The 17,471-nt window shown below is 37.1% G+C and overlaps 1 protein-coding gene across 1 annotated transcript in view; it reads right to left on the reverse strand.

Moving 5' to 3' along the window:
* Positions 1-549: 549 nt before the first annotated feature.
* Positions 550-17,471, reverse strand: part of USP12 (ubiquitin specific peptidase 12) — a 37,934-nt gene continuing 21,012 nt past the window's right edge. The window contains exons 5-9 of the mRNA XM_068672097.1: positions 13,094-13,170; positions 12,803-12,886; positions 9,091-9,288; positions 6,990-7,068; positions 550-5,012 (exon numbers count right to left, since the gene is read on the reverse strand). Coding sequence (XP_068528198.1) covers positions 4,911-5,012; positions 6,990-7,068; positions 9,091-9,288; positions 12,803-12,886; positions 13,094-13,170 — 540 coding nt within the window. The 3' untranslated portion in view covers positions 550-4,910. The remainder of the gene's footprint in view (positions 5,013-6,989; positions 7,069-9,090; positions 9,289-12,802; positions 12,887-13,093; positions 13,171-17,471) is intronic.

The raw sequence follows: 17,471 nt of genomic DNA on the forward strand, positions 1-17,471 counted from the left end.
ACCCTAAATTCTCCCAGCACCTGAGATCTTCATTAAATTTTTTACCTTTTAGGAACTGTTGCTTTTTTATCTAGTATTGCAGTGAATAATTGCAAAGTTACTTCTCCATTTTCTCTGTAAGATCTCCACTCATGAATTGCATAACCTGTGGAATGCAGATCAAGGACATGACTGATGATCCTTCTGTAATTAAAGCTCCCTAATGCTGCCAGCACAAGCTCTATACAAAGAGCTAGGGAGGCAGTACCTCTGCCCTTTTCTGAACCCTTAAAATCTCTTGTGAAGGCAGCAATCACAAGCTGTTAGAGGGAAAGGAAGAATATAATCATTTGGACTTTTGGGAAGAAACTGGAAGATACCCTTTAGTTCATTTCAAAGCTGGTGATGTCTGCAAACAATCCTCCTTATGTATCCAAAACACACTTATACAAGCTCCCCCAAAAGGAACTCAATGACCATTTTCAGATTAACAGATTTCTTAGTGTTAGCCTGAAAATTAACTCGCTAAAAGAAGAGAAGAAAAAAGAAAAAGGCAGACAATTTTGCAGATGTTTTTGAACATAAGCCAAACAAAGTTTATTTCTGCCTCACCAGACTCCATCATTAAAACTGGAAACAACAGATTTCAGAGATCTCCATAGTAAAAAGATGAAGCCAGTGTTTGTTTGCATGGTAGTTGACCTGCATAGTTCAGTTGTAACAACTGATCAGCAATGCTGCTGCAAAATGAACAGCCCTTGAATACAGATGATGTAGAATATTAATTTTGGCAATAATTGAGTACTTGGAGGCTTGCATGTAAAGAGACAAATGTATTATACATCTCACATTACACTGTGAGAGGTTAGAGGATTTTTGAAGCCTTACAGGACAGAAACCATAAAATGTGCACATTGTATTATCAAGAGGGAAAACAAAGACTGAATTTCAAAGACATACAATCTTGAGATCAACCCAGACAAACATGGGGGGAGGGAGTGAACAACTCAGACTATAAAGCCCCTCTATGAAAGCAAACAAACCACATCTGGATTATTTAAACTTCTGGAAAAAAAGTCACATAAACATTTGCAATGTAACGCTGCAACCCACAGATTTAACCCATAGTAAGATTTCTCTTGTACAGGCAATTGGAAATTTCTGTGCAAAAAAATAAGAAATAAAGCTAAGGAAGTTCTGTTAAATGAAGATTGAACATTTCACATAACAAAATTTCTATTTAAAGGGTAATCGTAATAATAACTGATCATCTTAAACCCACAGCTGAAAGACTGGACCAAACAGAACATAAAATTCTTTTAATTTTAATAAGGGAATTAAAAAAGTAACCAGAGGCCTCAGAAAAGTAACGAAGTGATAGAAACTTTCATCTTTATATGCACCAAGGAGGGCATATGCAACAGTGCTTGTGAAAATGCTGAGACAAAGACATGGGAAGCAAGCCAGGATGTCCTGTCCAGCCTTAAGCTGCTGCTCCAGAAGGATGCAGATCTTTTGTAAGTCTTGTGTGAGATCTGCCAGTCCTACGCAGATGTCTCAGGGTATGGCAGTAGATCTGAAACGGCATCACATCTCTACGTGCTAGCATCTGAATGTCACCTAAACCTGACTTATGAGTAACTTCTCACAACAGAGTTCATTTTAGTCATCCATACATGAACCTGAACACCTTAAAGTCACAATTTCTGTACACTGAAAGACCATGGATGTGGTATGGTTGTCACAACTACAAATACGGCAGGGTATGATCTTTATGATCTGTTTGTAAAAAGTACATACATTCATTGCAAACAGCGGCGTATACTCCAAGTGAAAATTAACCTGATACCAAATCACACATAGATAACAAAAAGAGATTTTTACTAAAGTAATGCACCTTTTTCTGCTGATGGTGGACTCCAGTTCTTTCGTCAGTCTCTCTCTTATGCTAATACTGTAAGCACTCCTATTTTTCTTTCTGTTTCCCCTCCCACAAAGTGGCAACCGAAGAAATCAATTAGGTAACTTGAATGCACATTTTGTAGCAACATAAAGATTTTTAGAGGAAATGGAAGTCAAGAAAAAATGGTATTTCAAAACACTCCCTCTTCTCTGCCTCAGAGATCAACAACTGACTTAAAAACTAGTTTTAGAGAAGTGCACCACCAAAAACATTACTGCCACCAAACCATTATTTGTAACAACAGACAGAGATATAAAATGCACCATATTTAAACACGCTTCTCCCTCCATGGCTAAGGGCAGTTAACTTAATACAGGAAGCTCCAGATACTTTTTAGGTTTGAAAACACTGAAAAGCACAAAAGACAGCAGACTGACCATCGGGGCTCTGCAAAGGATGCAGTACTTACCTTTAGAGAACATACTTTATTTAATAGAAGTTTTTTGCTCCAATATACAAAATAGGGGACTGCAGTCCCAATTAACATTTACATAGGTACACAGCAAATCATTTCCACCATTTACAACAACTGACGACTTTCCCATACTCCCCTCTGTACTACAGCCAAGAAATAATCCTATAATGCTTTACATACCAATCAGTCATATTTTGCACTTCCCTGCCTCTTTTCTTTTCTTTTTTTATGAAGTTGCAGTTTCTGATAATAGTTTAATTGAGAACTTCCGATTATTTCAGCTGCACTAAAAGTAAAATGAAATATATAATTTGGAATACTATCTCAAAAACCCTATACAAAACGAAAGTCAGCGCCTTATAAAAATATGTGGCAGGAGTAAAACCAGTGAATAAAATGAAAATGTTTTGAATTTTGTTAGGGTATAAAGTATTTAGCAACTAGTCTCAGATTTTGACTACACTAGGAAAAGAAAAAAGAAAGAAAAATAACAAAAAATTGTCCATTAGCAAAAAGTAACATGACAGTTCTTTTACAATGCTGTACCTTTAGTATGCAAAGGACTTCATCCTTCTAACATGCACCATTAACCAACCGGCTCACTCCTCAACCCTTTTCCCACTGAGGGCTTAAAACAGGTGTTAAAATTACTTGAATCCCTTAAGAAAAATCCAATCCTATTTCTGCATCTCCCACAATATTTGAGCTTTACTTTACAGTGCTGGTAGTTTAATCATGATACATAATTTTATACAAAAGAATTCTAGCCAAACCAGGGCTTTAGAAACTTTGCATTTTACAAAAGCAATTTGTTACAGCATGACAGTTGCTAAATAGCCCAATTTATTTAGTGACCCTGTTAAAGATTTGTTCAACTGAGCGGATAGGTGAAGTCATTTCCTGAGCTAAAAGATACAGGTAAGTAAATAGTCAGTTATAGCAGCAGACAGGAGACATTCTTGTCAAAAGTTGTAACAGTATCAATAAAATAACCTTAGAAAACTACAATAATGTAAAAATCACTAGCTGAAGAGGGGTGACAAGGACATCCAAGACCTGATTGCCATCATCTGGAACATATATCCCCTGACTTTCCAGAAATTACATTCAGCTACTGTCAGACAAAGTACTGTTAAATGGAAGAATGTCAGTCAGATCACAGTAGTTCACATTTATTACAGATCAGGTGTTTTGTCAAGAGTTAGTTCTTAATGCTGTTTCGTAAACCTAAAGCAGGGTAAAACAGCTGGTTTCAGTGAAAAACCCTACTCTTCATTCTACTTTTAAAGGAATGCAGTATCTTCAGTCTCATTAAATTTTAAGCTTTTTTCTTTTATTACTTAGAAAAAAATATACTTGAGACCTTGAGTGGTTTTTGAGACAGTCACCCATGTTATTGGTAACATAAGTGGATCTGTTTTTAAGAAAGGGAATGATATTCTGAAAACAGCTTACTTTGATCCAAATCATTCTAATTTGCTTAGAGTACAAGATATTAATAAATTATTAAAGAACTATAAAGACTGGTATACCACCGCTGCACCATCATTTTCTTTTGATATGCATTCTTAAAAGTCTTCTGTGTAGTATTTGTTCACTTTTTTCATCCATTAATGGAAAGATGATATTCTAGTTTAATTAAATCAAGTACCTCACTTAGATACCAGTTCTTCCAGAAGGAAATCTCTCTCCTATGTTACTAATCTTTTTAAGACATTGTAGACACTGTTTTTAGAATTTATATTGGCTCTTCTTTAACATTTTAACATAGTTTTAATTCAAATTAATATATAAAATTCTCAATACTTGTTAGAATAAAGGACAGTCAGTACACAAGATCCTAAGTTACAATAATTTATAAATAAAAATAAACTATTACAAACCAAACCTTTCCCCATACGGAGATTAAAAGCCATAATCTTGACTGATTGTTCCCGATCATACATTATAAATAACGTAAGCTTCTTCAGAGAAGCAAAACATACTTGCCTCCCTGACACCAGTTTATATCTTCAGTTAAACTACTACCATCAAGAAGGCAATTGGGCCCAGATATATCTTCTTGCTTACATGTTAACCCTCCCAGCCTCATTCTTTCAAACTTAAGCACAGGAAACTAAGTTCACAAAGAGTCCTTTACTTTTTATATGCGAAGTCTGTATAAAATACAGATTTCTAATGCTCCTATTGCACCAACCTGGCAGTGCAGTTAGAACCTGACTCAAATTCCACTGAAGTCCATGTAAGGTTCTCCAGTGAGCTTAACGGGCTTTGAATTAGGACCACAGAAACAGCATTACCTAATGGAAAGCTCCTGCAAGAGCGGTTGGTATCTCTTTTTTGCTTACGGGATGCAGTGAAGACGTGTAGTCAGCGTGATACCTGAGCAAATAAAATGGTAATGATATGAAGGTTTTAAAAATCTCAAACTCTTTGCTTAGTTGTGTGCAAACTGTGCTACCACCCCTGGAGCTTCCTGCTTTTCTTCAGTGCTTGCTCCATTCCAAGATAGAGATGCGAGGCATAACAATCTCTCTCCGCTACAGTTCCCCCTCAATCCCGAGACTGATAGAAGAGGATGTAACCAGACTCAGAGTTCTTTGAGATGTCTGATGTCAACCCGTAGAATTCTTCAATAGCTTGTGCATCAATTTTCTGCATGTGAAAATCCAAAATTTTAACGTGAGATTACCTTGCATATTACATATACATCACATTACGTACCGCTCTAAAATATGTTCTCAAACAAAAATAACTTTCACATATTAAATAAAATAATCAAATCCCAATAATTCTTAAAGTTGCTATGTTTTCAGTCTGTCATCAACTGCAAAGATGGTAGAGTATACATATGTTTATGTATGTATGTGTGTGCAATTTTAAGGATTAAGTGAACCTATCAGTGTAACCCAACGTGCATTGTTTGTGCAAATTTCACACAGAAAAGCTTTAAGGATAACAATATCCCACTAAGACTTTAAATTCACAATGAAGAACATATGTACAAGACATCATTTCTCACTCTAAGCAGTGTAAACCAGTCAACTGCAGATGAGAACAATGAGAAGGCAGAGAATGAAGGCTGATTTTTTCTTAGTTTTTCATACAAAGTTTGCTTGTCATCCTGCCAGCCTGGAAAGTCTCCTATAGCCAAGATTTTTGGGGAAAGACTTAAAGTGTCTGCCAAAAACAGACATTTTTGAAATGAGTATAGTCTGGTTTTCTTGTCATCGCTTTTTATACAAAAGAAATTGAAATTAAAAGCAAGCTCTCTTGCTGTATTTTAAACCAAGGATAATTATGCTACAAACAACAAAAAGGTGGAAAGATGAACTTTCCTTCACTTAGGCAGATATTATTTGATCTCATTCCTATTATTTGAAATGAAACCTCTCTCAGGAAGGAGCAAGTCATTCCAACTTGACTAACCATGGGCCAGGTGTTACTGGTTTGGAATTGGAGATTGTCCCTGATCTTTGTGAAATCATACGAGATCTACCACAGTGGCCTCTCTTTTCCTTGGAGGAAATTGAACTTCTGACCCTATTGAGACATTTCAATTTATGGTGTATCTTGATAAGACATAGAGGCAATCATTCTACTTTCCCAGCAACCCTGCGTATTTCCACGTCTGTCATTTCCTGTGTGAAAAATGATCCATAACGTGGCTTGGAGATTAGACTCCTTAATACCCTTGTCCTGCCAATTAACACAGTAAGTCCAATACCTGTCTCACTCATTTTTCTTCTTTTTAATTATACAGTACTTTTATAATGTAACAAAAAATGAAAACTATTCATTGTACTGGCTTAATTAAATCTAATAAAAGACATGGACAGCACAATCATACTTCTGTTCATGCGTAGGCATAAAAAAAAAAAAAGGAAGATGACAGAACAAGCAAAAAACCTAAAACAGTACAAAATACAGACATGAGCAGTTTCTGCTCTTTTTCTCAATGAAGAATAAAAAATAACTGATGAAACAGTTGACAAAGCAAAAACTGGTGAAGGGATTTTTTTTGTTTGTTTGTTTGAATACCACGAATTCCTGGAAGCATGGCTAATACTAGCAAGAACACCAGAAGCGAAAGACTCCTGTTTCAGGGACTAACTTCTAGATTTTACGCTGAAACTCAGGAACTCACTGTTTGTCTATTTTGATGCTTGTTGCAGCTTTTTCTTAAACAATCCAGGACATTGTACAAAACAGATGACCAGACTGATCCATTCCAATAATTTATAACCTTTTAGAAAATATGCACAAATACATTCCTCCAAGAAGTTATTTACTCTCAGAGAAGAACTGCAATAAAACCAATTTATCTGCACCTTTATTTGCCATATACTCTGGCCACAGGCTCAGCTTACTAAACAAAGGTGAAAGACAATGGCCATAAACAAAGAAGCTTCTTTTCAGAAATATACAAAACAAAATGCAATTAAACTTACTGTGCAGTCAAATTGCAAGGTGCAGCTCTGCCCTTACAGTTATTGATCATTTAGATTGGGATTGAATAACTCTTCTCATTAGCGTATCAGTCTTTTTACTTTAAATAATCATGCACACAACAAGGGCTGCAAGTGCTCAGGTTGGTATGAGAAAAAAGTCCAGAGTATACACAAAGCTTACCTCAACAATATCATCATCAAAAAGCAACCAAAAATCATGACTTTTCACTATTGCAATATAATGTCCTCTGTTAGGGCCACTGTAAAATAAAATTAAAAAAAAGAACACAAACTATAACACATGTATGTATAAACATATTTCATTAAAGTGTTTTTTTCTTGTACAAAAGCAGTATTTAACAGTAATTGAGATGGGTACCAACACAATTTCTGCTTGGATGTTTTTTTTCGTCTTCCACTTAAATTATTTTCATAACAATGTCTCACGTATCTGTATTAAATATTGTGCTAAAAAAAGGATTATGCATAAACTGAGAAATAAGCAGCACAGGCATGAAAATATAAATGAAGGGAAATAAAAGAGAGACAGAGAACTTAAATCAATAAATGATTCTGATGCTTCATAAGGACAGGATAGATCTCACACCAGTTCTGATCTTCATAAAGAGAATATGTAGAGCTGTTGTTCACCTACAGGCTCAATCAGGAATCTCTTCATTTGCTTGACTGCAAATAAAAACTGAATTAAACTGGCAATTTAGAAGTTTCAAGAATTCTTACAGCATGGAAAAGTCTCCCATTTAAACTAAAACAGTTCTAATGCACAGCTCTTCAGTTTGTGGCAGACAAGAAATTTCTCCACAACCATGACAGGAATGAAATCTGTAAAAGTGTCTTACTAATTAATCAGATTTCAGGTAAGAAGATGATACACTTTCCAAACTAGCTACACCTTAAAACTGAAAGTGGACAACTACCTAAAGTAGTTCTGAAACTGCCTGAACCTGCTAATGACACTCATACAATTTTTGTGTTTGTATCAGGGAGGGAAGGCTGCCGTCTATGAGGGACATGTTTGCGTACCAAATTATACAACCCAAAGTAAAACACAACTAACCTGACATGGCTGTGAGAATGGGTACGTTTCCAAGATTGAGCATATGTAGGGCTGTACTGTTAGAGTGATAACTCCCTGCTACTCTGCACTCTGGGACCCAAAATTGGACATTGAATTCCAGACACTGCTTGGTCAATGCAACAGAGAGACTGATAAACTGGAGCAAGGCTAGCAGCAGGTTACTGCATTTGTCAGAGAACTACAGCACCAGGTGGGGTAAGAGAGGCAATGGTCACAAAGCGTGAAAAGGGAAATTCTGATGTGACATAAAGGGGAAAGAAAGTACAGTGAGAATGTTGATAGACTGAAACAAATTGCCCAAAGAGGCAGTAAAAATCCCCATTCCTAGTCATAAAACTGAACTGGGTACAGCCCTGAGCAACCTAATCAAGTGTCAAAGTTAGCTGTGCTTTAAGTAGTTGACCTCACAGTGTAAATTATTCTATGATTCCAGATGTTAAATCATCTTTTTCCACTTTGGCGCTTTTATTTAGTCGATAAGTAGTTTGTACAGCAGCCCTAATTTGAAGACTTGAAACCATAAGAACATCTATGGAAAACAGCAACATCAAATTTTCTTCTATCTGGGGGTGTTTTAGGAAAGGTTGGATGTGGGGCTTGGGGACATGGTTTAGTGGGTGACATTGGTGGTAGGGGTATGTTTGGACCACATGGTCTTGTAGGTCTTTTCCAACCTTAATGATTCTATGATTCAAATACAAGTCTAACAGTCACATTCTGAAAGCAAGGAAATAAAGTAATCAACAAAACTCATAACATATATTTCAGAAAATGTTGATAAAGTCTGTAAGAAACACACAAAACCCTAAAGAAAAGCCTTTATAAAGCAGTATCTGTTCTAAAACACTTTCCCTCTTCCTTTTTTTTAATGATCCTATGATCCTTAAAAGTTATTGCTTATATGACATGGGGTATTTTTATTTTATTTTTTTTTCTTTTGACATAGATAGGCTCATACAAATAAACCTATGAAATATACTGCTTCTGCTTTCCACAATGAGCTGTCATGGCAACAAACCCATATATTACCAGGATTCGTAGCATCTCTTCACAATGCTTCCCTTGCTAATAAACTTTTAAGAGATCTTTAAATGCTATTAATGACGTGATACTGGGTGTTTTGTTTTCATAAACACAGTTAAGCTTACACAAAAATCGCTTACATAAAATATATTGTTATTACCTTCCACAATGAACTACCACAGCAACAAGGTCATACATTCTGTCAGGATTGGTGGCATCTCCTGAGGTGTTAAATAAACGAAGCTCTAAAGGAAAAACTACTCTATAAGAGAGTTTTGTGTATCGATGCAGCTGATCCATGTATTTAAATCTCTTCAAATGGAGAGCTAGAATCATAGGAAGCTTTTTTACTTTCATCCTGAAAAACACAAACATAAAAATGCAGTATTTCCAATATTGAGCCAAATCCTTCAGCTGATACTGACTAACTGAAAACGTATCTACTGAGGTCTTTAAAAAAATTAGAAAGATACTAAGATCATCAGCCATCTTAATAATACAGAACTTCCCCCTTGTTGCTAAAGTAAAGGTGGATTTTAACAATTGAGAGAATTGTAAATTTATTTAGAATAGAAGCTAAATGAAGACCCGTGAATAACCCATACAATAGTTCAGACATAGAGGCCTGTATTAGGTTTATGAAGCAAGGTTTTGGTAGTGGGAGAACTGCAGAGGTGGCCTTTTTGAGGAGCCCAGGAGCTGCCCCACATTATATAGGAGCCACCTCCAGCCAACTCCAAAAGGAGCCCACCGCTGGCCACAACCAAGCCAATAAGCAATGTTGGCTGTGCCTCTGGGAGAGCAGATTTAAGACAGGGAAAATCTGTTGTGCTACAGCAGCTGGGAAAGAGAGAAGTGAGCAGCAGCCCTGCAGCCCCCAGGTGAGTGCAGCAGGAGGCAGGAGGTGCTCCAGGCAGGCAGCAGCAGTTCCCCTGCGGCCCGTGGAGAGGCCCCTGGTGGAGCAGGCTGTCCCCCTGCAGCCCATGGGTCCCACGTGGAGCAGATCTCCACGCTGCAGCCCCCCCGTGGGTGGAGGAGCCCCCGCTGGAGCAGGTGGATGTGGCCTGGAGGAGGCTGCGGCCCATGGAGAGCCCCCGCAGGAGCAGGCCCCGGGCCGGAGCTGCAGCCCGTGGAGAGGAGCCCACGCAGGAGCAGGGGGGCTGGGGGGAGCTACCACCCACTGGGGGCAACCCGTGCTGGAGCAGTTTGCTCCTGGGGGATGGACCCCGTGGGACGGAGCCGTGTGGGAGCAGTTCCTGAAGAGCTGCAGCCTGTGGGCAGCCCCCGCAGGCTCAGTTCGGGAAGGATGGCATCCCATGGGAGGGACCCCACGGGGAGCAGGGGCAGAGAGGGACCATGAGTGAGGGAAAGGAGAGGAAGCATCTTGGACTGACCGCAGCCCCCATTCCCTGTTCCCCTGCACCACTTGGGGGGAAGAGTTATCAGAGGGTGGATGGTGGGAAGGTGTCTTTACTTCACTTTTAGTTCCCACTGCTCTAGTCTACCAGTGATAGGCAATGAACAATATTAATCTCCCTTACTATTTTGCCTGTTACAGTAATTGGTGAGTGATCTCCCTCTTCTTACCCAACCCACAGAACTCTCCATTGTATTTTCTCTCCCTGTCCTTTTGAAGAGGGGGAACCAGAGACTGCTGTGGTGGCGCTTAGCTACCTCCCAGTATCAAACCACCACAAGGCCATGTAGCACAGAATTCATTTTTAAGACATACCTCCCTAGAGCTCTCCCGAGTTCCCAAATGCAAATCCTATACCTCACTTGGTATACATTGGAGGTATCGCAACAAAGTTGTTTCAGAGATCCTGTGCCAGTTGAACTTCCCATTAAACTGGCCAAGTCAAATAAGAATTTTAAAATAGGCAATACCACTTTGCCACATTTCTGTTACTCCACGTTTTCCTATCGAGCTGTTCATTTAACATTGCCAAGGGATACAAACAGCACACTGTTATTCAGCCTACCTGATGCTACCAAAATAAGATAAATGCTATGCTCTAAGCGCAATGATTTTGTATACATGTTGCAGCTTCATTTTATTGAAGTCAAAGCCAGAAAGTGATAACTTAATTTTACTGAGGACTCACCGCCCCCCTTCTCTAGTTTGAGGTATTGAGATCTCACGTCAGTGCTTACAAATCCTCATCAGCCAAACACAGCTGGCCTGGCAACAAACAGAAACTTGCACCCTCTGAGCGATAAATTTGCCCACAAAATAAAATAAATTTGCCACAAAAACAGCCACCAAGTTAGAGTGCAGTGCTTCTCGGCATGGCTTATTACCTTAGATTAGCACTGTGCAGAATTTGTCAAACTTTAGCCCTGAAAGGTAGCTCAAAAGTCTCAGCAATACAGCTCAATGAAGGCTTCAGATGTGCCTAAGACTGTATTTTCAGAATGTCAGTAAGTATGTTTGTACAACATAATCCTCTTCCAAAAGATAAGGGACTGGGGACAAAAACCTTGAAAACACACCTTCCTTTTCTTTTCTCATTAAACTTAGACTTGATAGTAACTGAAAAAACCTGCTAGACTCAAGTTTTCTCTTTGTCCTGCAAGGAAACTAGGAAATAAAATGTTGAAGGGGTGGAAGATGACAGGAGCAACTATTTTTCTGGACAGTTACTTTATGTTATATTACTGAGATATGGATATAATTTCTGCTCCAATTTTTTCAAAATGGATGTCCTCTTTTTAAAATGCAGTTGTGTTTGACAATAGGAGCTCTTTCACTGGCCAAAAATTCACCTTTTCTAGTTGAACAGACACTAACATGGATAAACTTTATGATATAGAGAAGGAAGAATATTATGACTGCAGTGAAACTGACCTTAAGGGTCACATGAAGAGTAACGTATAAACAATAAAAGCTGTGTTTTGCCAATACATCAGTGCCTACAGTACAGACTTATGTCAACACATCTTATTATTGGTCAGGGATCATGTTGCCTCCCACACAGAAAAAAAGCTAAGGCAACAGAAAACAACAGGACAGACCTTGCTTCACAACCCTCTCATACACATCAATTAGTAAGCTTATGCAATGTGTAAAAGCAAACTTGGCAGATGAGATATGCCAAAAGCCACGTGTTCAATCTACGGTAAACCAAATAACCAGAATCAGTGGTATAACCAGTAGAGCATGTCAGTGTTCCCATCCCTGATGCTCATCCATATAAGCAGACAAATACTTTCTTAGGTAATAAATAAATACACAGTACACAACATCAGAGTTTTTTCAAAGGTGTAAACAAGACTAAAAGAAATATTAGACAAGAAATGTTTTTACACAACATAAACTACAGGCTTCCACGGAACTTCAGATGCTTTTCAGGAGCACTGTCATGCAGATGTTTAGCACAGCTAATCAAAATCTCAGTTAGCAAAAAGTGTTATTACAAGCATCATTCAGACTGAATCAGTAAAAAAAAGTGCTATCAAACTGTCTCTTGCAGCAATCGTAAAAAATATTTAATTATTTAGAGAAAAACAAGCTTAAGAAGTCCCATGAGATCAGTAAATTTTCATTACTATCCAGAATTTTAAAATAATTATTAGTAGTTTTAGCTTGTCTTTTTATCTTATCTTCGGTCTTAAGACCATTATTTTTGTCATTCTTAAAATAAATAATAGGCCTCCCAAAACACTTGACATGGATTCTCACTACTCATGGAAGTAGCCTCGATGAATTCAAGCACGAGGAATGTAACCAGGTTATTCTTAAGTGGAAGAAGAGTGAAAACAATTAAGAGAGACAGAACTTTCTCCTCATGCCTCATATACACAGAAAAGGAAATACAAGAGTATTTTCAAGAAATAGTTGTTTTTTTTTTCCTTCCCTGAATCTGATGTACCTTTTATGTGCTTCTTGCTTACTGCGACATTCTTCACAATAATATTTGTATTCACTGCACAGAGTTTCTGTATTGCTGAAACCCCTGAATAAAAAAGATAAAATTATATAGATACTAGTTTCTTACCAGAAATATATATAAACATACATAAATAAACAGAAATATAATTTTATTACGTTTACATAAAATAAAATTTGTTACATAAAATGACTATGAGTTTTACTTCCTGCTTTCATAGTTTAAAAAACAGACAAACAACCAAAATATGGAAGTTCAGATTTTTGCATCTACCTTAAACAGTGAGTGATTGAAGTATTCTGCTCCACATCAACTGAAAGGTCTAAGAAGTCTTCATCTTTGCTGCTTATCTGCAGGAAGAAAAGACAGGCAGATTACAGCTAAAACCTGTTACACTAATTTGCCTCTTTTTCAGCATCATTTTCTATTGACAGAATGCATCATTGCCCTTGTAATAGCTTTCAAAAATTGCTACAAGTGAAATGTCTTTGCATGTTAGAGATTTGCGAGATCTGTTTCTGATTTTGTTCAGAAAGAGGAAGAAGGAAGCGTGTATGTGTCCATGGAAGTATACAGTGCCAGTGATTATGCTGTGATTTTAGCTCAACAATAATTCCAGGTTCCTTCTACACCTCAGACTTTTTGAAAGAATATAATTACTAGGATTTTTCTCCTACATAATGCTCTCACCTCTTCTCTTCCCCTATGATTTCCTCTTATTGACAGACATGTATTTGCCTACCATAGCATTCCTAATAAAGAGCAGAAATGCTCTGAAGACTCCTGTTTAGATTCATAAGCAACAGATGACATATTTGTTGGTAAACAAGAGCTTGGGACGTAGTCTGATAGAGGCAGAACTGTGGATAACATCTACACCACTGCACACAGCATGGGAAACGAGCATGGTGCAATTAGAAAACTATGACCTTACTGCAATCATGGAAACTCAGTGGGATGAATCACAAAAGTGGAACACTGGAATAAAGGTCTACAAGCTCTTCAGAAGAGACACACAGGGAAGGAGGGGCAGGGGTGTTGCACTCTATGTTAGGGAAGAGACTGATTGAAAATCAACCGTGTTATTAAAATGTTTAGGAAACAGCAAACTGCAACCTTAGCTTTTGTCTGCTAGTGTTTCCACTTTGTATCTAGAGATACTTGGTGTCACTGGTGAGAATGTCTACTGCCTTTTATGGCTCCTACATACAAAAGTGAATGCTTTCAGAAAAGGTGCCCAGCTGCAATTTCTTGATTGAAAGCAGCTAGAGCTAAATATCTACAAGAGAACAAATTAAGTTCATCTTTAAAACATGTGAGATTTGTGTTCCCTAAGAGAAATTTGAAGCTTTTCTCTGATTGTCAAGAGAAGAGAAGCACACAGTTCCTAAGGGCAGCAGACATGGAGAATAAAAAGAAAAATACAGCTGATCAAGACAATTATTTCTGAAAATTAACGTAATTGGGCAAATCAAAAGAAAAAAAACACTTATGAAATTAACTTAAAACTTTCTCTAAATATCTATGAGAGGACTGGAGAAAGATTTGTCCCACTATTCTATAATCTTTCCAAGAATAAGCATTCATACACAGAAAATATGCCACTGTGCCAGTATATATCATGTCTACAATAACATTCAAATGCTTTAGTGTAATGTTTAGACTTCCAGAATATATGCAGAAAACTTCCAAGATGTTTTTAGGGCAGGCAAAAAGAGCAACCAGCACTTTCAGCACATTGCTCATTTCCCATTCTCAGAGTTGTAATGCAGCTTAGGTGTATGGAGATAACAATTCTTCAAAAGATGTCATTGCAAGCCACTTTCAGAATTACCAATTTGTGTTTGGAACACTAAGAACTCTGGTGGAAATCACTGCAGCCTAGGAATTAAGAATGGCTCAGAAAAAAAATCAGTTCTAGAAAACATTCTGCTGCAGTCTTCAACGAGGACAGCTAGGATTAAGGTGCTGTATGATCAGTGTTATTCAGACATGCAATTAAGATATTACTTTCTCTCTGGGTCTAATCAAAGAAAATTCCAAGAAAGAATGAAAATATCATAGGTGGCTTTATCACAAGCAGAAGCTGTAAGGGCAGGAAGGCAAGTGGGGAAGAAAAAAAGGATGTATTACAGTTGGATGAAAAGGAAATAGGTACTGAAATCAGAAGTTTGCAAAAGGAATTTTTCCATTCTTAGTGATAATATTGATATACTGCCTTCAAGAACCTCTCTCAGGTTAGCCGGTCATTGTGCACTTTGGATCATGAAGAACCATTACAGTTTTTATTGAAAGAATAACTAAGTGGATTTTTTCCATTTAGGCTGGTAACTTAGAATATGCTATTCTTCATTTTTAAGATTTTTCATGGAGTTTTGTTTGAACTGTTAATTTATGTGTACAGTTTTACTGAAAAAAAAAAATCACCTCTCATTCTAACCACGGTCTCTTCTTCTCTAGAGGTTATATTTTCCAATAAACATCACTAAATTCCTTACTAAAATGATCTCATTTTCAAAGCCATGTATTTCAATCATCTGTAGAATGAAAGAAAACCAAACCTAGAAACAGACATGGTCATCACTTGCAGAGCAAAGCCCAGATGTATTCAAAAAGCCTTTTGAGTGCTCCTAGCACAATACATGCATCCAAACAATGATGTACCGGAGTGTTCCAATATTCTGATGAAAATGCATGGCACATTGTTCTCACATGATGGACATAATCTCCACTCAGACTGCACATCTGTAGTCTGATGGCCAACGCCACACAGAACACAAAACCCAGATGGCTGACACCCAAGGAATCTGTATTTCTTTCAGTTGGGAATTTTGCTAGCAACGTGAATCAGCTCGTGGACAAAAAAGCTTTTGCAGCTGTAAGCTCCCATGTGTGCTAAGACAGAACCTATTTTTAAATTAAGCTGAAACAAAGGGCATGATTTGTTGTGGGGGAGGGAAGAGAAAGTAGGACATAGTTAAGTCTTCAGTACAACTCCTGTAGAAAGACCACTGAGTTATTCCTTACTGCCTTCCCTCAGTCCAAAGTAGAATTTTTTATGTTGATGAATCATACCAAAACAAGAAGAAGACCACCAAGTGAACTAGAAAACCCTTATCAATATCAGTCTGATGCTTTTGATCCAAGATCATTTCCCCCTTTGTCAATTCCATTATTGTATGGTTCACTGATACTCTTTCCTGAAATGTTGAGGAAAACTCTGCAAAACCAATGAACTTCTAGAACATTTTTATCAATCAGCTACAATAAAATTGTAAAATTCACTTAATCATACTTCGTATCTCTATCATGGAAGGGGGAATGCATCATGACAGGAAATCACATTAAAAGAATATAAAGACAACTTACAATATGCTTTGTAACTTATTTAGTTTCTATTGTAGCTTGACCCAAAACACTGATCCTTGTTAAATAATCATATCTATGTTTCTGATATTCCACTGACCATATTTAAACTGAGGATAAACCTTTAAATAGTACGTTAACTTTTTAGATCAAAGGAGGGCTAATGAGACAGTGTGTCCTGGAAAGAAGCTCTATAATCAGGACAATTAAAAATACAATAAAATCTTTCCATGCTGGCTTTCAGGAGCATCTTAAAATATGTTCCTTCTCACATGGAAGAAAGATTGCATTTTGTATTTTAAAATGCATTAAGTTCTACATTTAAATAATAATAAAAATTCTAAGGTTGTTTTCTTATCATTAATAAGCACTAAATCATCCCTTATTGCTGGGTAAGTATGCAAAGTAATGCAATGTAAATCTCAAGTCATCTGCTACATGAGTTATGTTCAAGTACTCCTTACATTTTAAGTTCTTTTTCTAAAAACAGAAGGACTCTAAATACCAACAACTTCAATAAACATTAAACCAATCCTATATACTCACTATATTTGAAAATAAGACACTATTCACAGTACTATTACCTATTTAATAAGTGTAAATGTGTTTCTAAGTGCTTATTTTCAGGTCATTGTGTTTTAATTAGAAGCTGATACACTGAGTAGACAGAAGCTGATAAAATAGTTTCCCAGCTGTTAGGAGTTAGAATACAAAAGCCCTAGTATACAAAAAGCAATGTGTATTAAAAAAAAAAAAAAGGCTTGTGATAGATATTCTTTAAAATTCAATTAGTCAAGGAGGCATAGCTGTGAACAGCCGTGACATATCTTGTTCTGCAATAACTAACAGATAAATAGAACTAAACAATATCAGTAAAACTCAAAATTGTGATAGGTCTGATAACTAATAATTAATGCTGGTAAGTAACATATCAGCACTTTTTTATTATGTTAAGGACCATACCTAAATCAAAATCCTGCCAGGTATTATTCACTATGCCACGGTGAGGAAGCGTTATGACACTGGTCATTAGACTAAGCTAAACTCATGTTTCAGGAAGAAAAAAACACAACACAGTTTAAGAACTAAAAGAAAAGTGATTGACAGTTGCCATAAGGTAATAACTAGGGAGGAGAAATGTACCAGAAAAGATTGTAAGTAGAAATCAGCACTTAAATTACTCAAAATATCATGCTCTACTGAAGTCTGAAGTTGCATTATATATGACGTTAGTAAACTTTTTTTTTTTTTTACATCAAAAAGTGGTGGGATTTCTAGAAGACAA

This window comes from Anas acuta, chromosome 1 (genome assembly GCF_963932015.1).
Source record: "Anas acuta chromosome 1, bAnaAcu1.1, whole genome shotgun sequence".
NCBI classification, from domain to species: domain Eukaryota; kingdom Metazoa; phylum Chordata; class Aves; order Anseriformes; family Anatidae; genus Anas; species Anas acuta.